This window comes from Episyrphus balteatus, chromosome 4 (genome assembly GCF_945859705.1).
Source record: "Episyrphus balteatus chromosome 4, idEpiBalt1.1, whole genome shotgun sequence".
Classification (NCBI taxonomy): Eukaryota; Metazoa; Arthropoda; class Insecta; order Diptera; family Syrphidae; genus Episyrphus; species Episyrphus balteatus.
Window position 1 is genome coordinate 7,451,302 of NC_079137.1, and position 4,667 is coordinate 7,455,968.

Consider the following 4,667-nt stretch of genomic DNA (forward strand, 5'->3'; position numbering starts at 1 on the left):
TTGGAAAATGTTATTAAAACTCGCTTTTTTTAACATTTTCCAAACCTTTTTTAAGTTTTTTTTTGCAGAATTTTGTAAAATCATCTTCTCGTAAAAATTGCTGCTTAATAATTAAATTAATTATGTACTTTGTCAATTTTTTTTATATCAATTTTTTGTTCGAAAAATCAATAAATTTAAAATTATCAAGAAAATGTTTTTAGTGTTAAAAATTTTCGAAAAATATTTAAAAATAGAATAGAAAAAAGCATAATTTTAAAAACAGAATTAAAAATTAAAAAAAAAACATAATTTTGAAAAACGGAAACTTTGAAGTGAGAATTTTGGCCCGCTTTATTAATTAAAAAATTATAAAATTCAAAATTTTCGGTTTGGCCAAAATTACAAAATCAAAATATCTTCAAAAAATTTCTCTTTTGAGTTTTCAAAAATTTAAAATTTAAAATACCTTATATCAGAAAAGCAAAGTATTTCAAAAACACATACTTAAGCAAAAAAGAACTTGAAAACTCGAAAAATTATTATTATTCAATCAAGAAGAAAGAATTTCTAAGAACTTTTCGTGATCTCAAAATCCAATATCTCATTGAAATAAATTTATTTCGAAAACTAAAATCCTCAAAAGCTTGCATTTCAGAAACACCAAAATCCAAATGAGAAAATATCCTGAAAGAATTTTCAAGATTGTTGAAATTTTTAAGAGTGTTGATACTGGTTACACCTAAACTTAAAGAAAAAAAAAGAAAATTCTAAAAGCCCGATCATTTTTCATCAAATAATTTCGGAACCGACATCACACAAATAAAATTATAGACGTTAAATGAAATAGGTACGCAAAATTTTCGGTTGTAATAAGAGTTTCAGAATCTCGTGCCAGAATTCAATTTAGATTATTAAAGTGACACAGGGACACGCCTCAATCAACGGCAAGAATTCTTAAGTTCAAAGGGGCCAGATCGCCTTGTGCATAAGTCGTTTTCGGTTTCTTGTTACTCTTAAAAAAATAGGATCAGAATTGATAGAAAGCTAAAATTTTTAAAAGTGTGTTAGAATAAGTACAAATAGGGACATTTAGTGGCCAATTATTAAGTTAAAACAGTTTTATTCGTGAAATTTGTCAACATCGCATTATTGAATTTACGTTGAACTGGTTCTTGGATCCGCCCCCTTTAACCGGTTATATTTCTTAAGTTCAAAGGAGACAAATCTGACCTAGATTTCATGATCACCTGTTGCATGAGCCACTTTGATGCTGTTTGAATATTGTTTGAATGCAAAGTTGGTAGTGATGGGCTCTAAGCACACGGATAGTGGTGGGATAGAAATTCGATTTTTAAGTTTTTATAAAATTATTTTATTATTATTATAGTTTATATTTCCATAATCCATTAAACTTTTTGTTAGTTTTTTTTTTTTTTTAACTACGAAAATCTGATAACTACACTGATTAATATGGACTAAGTTCCTATATACATTTATTTATTACATATTTTTGATTTAATATGTAAAAAATAATAAAGATAAATTTTTTGTTTTAAACAAAATTTCAAATTTTTTTTACCAAAGTAATAATAAGTCTTTTTTCTATCAAATTATTTTTTCTTTTCTTTTTTTTAATCAAATTTACATAATAATTTAAATAATTATTTCTAATTATTTCAAAATAGAAACAAAAGCACTTTTTTCTATACTTTTAGTATTTATGTAAGTCATAATTTCAACTTAAAAACAACGAAAAGCCAAATTGCGAAAACATAAATCCACAAAATTCAAAACATAGAAATTCTAAACTTAAAAAATAGGTTTCTGAATCGATAACGATAGCTTAGGACTCTAAAGATCCAAAGATTTTTAAAATAGTTTGGAAATATTCATTTTGATTAAACATTTTTCTTTAGGGTTAAAAATAAAACTGCAGAACTTATTTATTCATCTTTTCTTCATTTTACGTGGCTATTTTTATTTTTAGTTATTTTTTCTCAAAAGAAAATTGAGTGACATTCTAATACTTTTTATCTTCGTGGCAACAACTCAACCATCAATACAGTCTTTTAGTTATTTTAAATTTCAAAATCCACCCTCAGAGAAAATCTTCTAATAATTAAGTTAACTTTTCAACCATCAATTACTGTCATAAACGCTGTCAGTGTTTTTCTTTTTCGCACAAAAATATTATTGAAGAAATAAAGAAGACTTTGTTGCTGCAAGTAGAAATAAAATAAAACAAAAAGGATACTCCTTTTGAATACAAAAACAATTTACATCCTTATTTTAACTATAAAACCCTCAGGTGAAACAATTTTAGATCACAGTTCAGAGCAAGTATTTCACAACACAACATCAAGTTATCTAGCAAAAAAATGTCTACTTGTTCAATGTCATTATTCCTGTGTACATTTTTACTCTCATTCTATATCCTTATTGTACCAGGACAATCAGCAAGTAGTGATAAATATATTGATAGTCAACAAAAACTTGATAATCGACAAGATGGCGGTATTGGAGGAAGTGGAAATATTCGACAATTTGGATCACACAGAAATCTTCGATCAGCGTTGTATGGTTTTGGTCCAAGGATGATGCAGATATCTCGTTCGAAGATTCCAATTGAATTGGATTTGCTGGTTGATAGTGAAAACGATGGCGAAAGGACAAAGAGATTTGATGATTACGGACACATGAGATTTGGAAAGCGTGGCGGAGAAGATCAATTCGATGATTACGGTCATATGAGATTTGGACGTTAAGTTATAGGACACACACACCTACACCATCATGCACTGATCTAGCTATATGAGAGACTGAAGACGATAACTTCTTTTTAATTAATAGATACAAAAACAAAAATATTGTGAATAATTTAATAAATTAAAAAATATATTACAGCATTCCAAAAATGTAAAAAAAAAAAATCTTTTGTGTTTCTTTTTTTAAAAATGTTATAGATGTTATTCATTTTAGGGAAAATGAAAAAATTTCTAAATTATTTGTTTAACATGAAATTTTTTGATGATTCCATTCACTGACATTAAAAATAGGCGTTCAATCGTTTCTAAGAGTAATCGTATTTGCTTGATTTTGATGTCATTAGATTAACCACAAAAAAAATCTTAAAAGCATGTGTCAAATGCTTAAATTGCATAAACAATTTTTCTTACTGTTTTTTTTTTTTTAACTTCACCCCTTCTCTCTCCTCTGCGAAAACTGCCATTCCAAATAAAAATAGTTTAAAGACTTTTGTTTCTTCATTCTCATTGCAAACAAAATCTTTTTGCCGGAGTTGTAGAAAAACATTTTTTTTACGCATTTGTTTTCCATTACAAATTTAAAAAAAAATATTTATTGAAAACAAAAAAAATTTGCATTGAAAAATATTTGTATTAAAAAAAAATATTTTTCATTAAAAAAAAAATGTTATTGCAACTAAAAAATAGCTATTTGCATTAATTTTTTCAATTTATTGTATTGAAAAAAAATCTGTGCGATAATTATTTTTTTTGTACAACCGTCGAATTTCCCATAAATTTTGCTATTTGACCATAGCTCAATGGTCAAATAGCCAAAATTGGAATATTTAAAAAAAATTTAATGCACAGATTTTTCATTGAATTTTTTTTTTGTTCAAATTAAAAATTTTTGTATTTGCAATATTTTTTTTTGTTTATTACAATGCAATAATTATTTTAAATGGAAATATTTTTCAGTTACAATAAATATTATTTTTTCAACGCAAATCAGTGAGAATAAATCCTTTGTATTAATGCAATTTTTTTTATTTGCAATAAATATTTTTTTTTATTCAAATGCATTTTTTTTTTTTTTTTCAATTGATATTTTTACAATTCAGAAGTATCATTTACAGTGTATATTCAATAATAAAACGTCTTCCTCCAATTTATTGGCATTATTTCTCTTAAAGACTTTTTATCTTACACAAAAATAAAACAAATAACCCAATTATTCAATGACTTGTATTTATGAATGAAACTTTACGTTTTGAATATCTTCATGTATAAGATACCCCATTTCAAAAAAGGTAGCACGTGTTAAATATTAACTAAACAATTTCCCGTTTTCTTAAACTTTCATTTCTCCCAAACTAAAATAGGCCTTAAAAGACCATAAAACAACAATAGAGGCATATAGGTTTAAAAAACGATGATAAAGATAACCTATCTTTTCACAAATTAGTTCATTGCCCAAAAATAAATTAAAGATTAGGCATGTTTTTTTATGACTTCATTACTGTAAATCTGGTTTGTGATTTTTGAATGACAAATTGGGTTAAAAAGAAAATTTAATGCGGGTGCATTTATAATTTAGCTGAAAAGTTGAGATACATAATTTTATGGGTGCATTTTTAGTTGAGTATTATGCATCTTCATAGGTCATAAATTCTTAACGCTGCGCTATGTTCATAACACTGTGACGAAAGTGATGACTTATAAAGTTTATCAGTATTTTACTTTTTTAAAAATTCTGATCATAAAAAAAGCGGATAGATACTTTAGGAAAAAATATTTTTTTCAATTTATTTTCGAGGAAAGTAGATGTCATTTGTTTGTATCAACTTGCTCTATAGGGCAAGTATTGGTTTCGTGTCGAAAAAAAATTTGAGGTTTTAATCAAAACCAAAAAAGTGGATCTCGCAATTCCGTCCGTGCGTC

General features: G+C 26.0%; 1 protein-coding gene across 1 annotated transcript; it reads left to right on the forward strand.

The window, feature by feature from the left end:
- The first annotated feature begins 2,291 nt into the window (after positions 1-2,291).
- LOC129918341 (drosulfakinins) lies at positions 2,292-2,876 on the forward strand. The gene has a single exon (XM_055998815.1). It carries the CDS (start codon positions 2,361-2,363, stop codon positions 2,745-2,747), a length of 387 nt encoding a protein of 128 aa, XP_055854790.1. The 5' UTR covers positions 2,292-2,360; the 3' UTR covers positions 2,748-2,876.
- Positions 2,877-4,667: the final 1,791 nt, after the last annotated feature.

Bases quoted from the DNA above. Each gene is read 5' to 3' on its own strand.
- LOC129918341 (XM_055998815.1), top strand. From the start codon at position 2,361: ATGTCTACTTGTTCAATGTCATTATTCCTGTGTACATTTTTACTCTCA.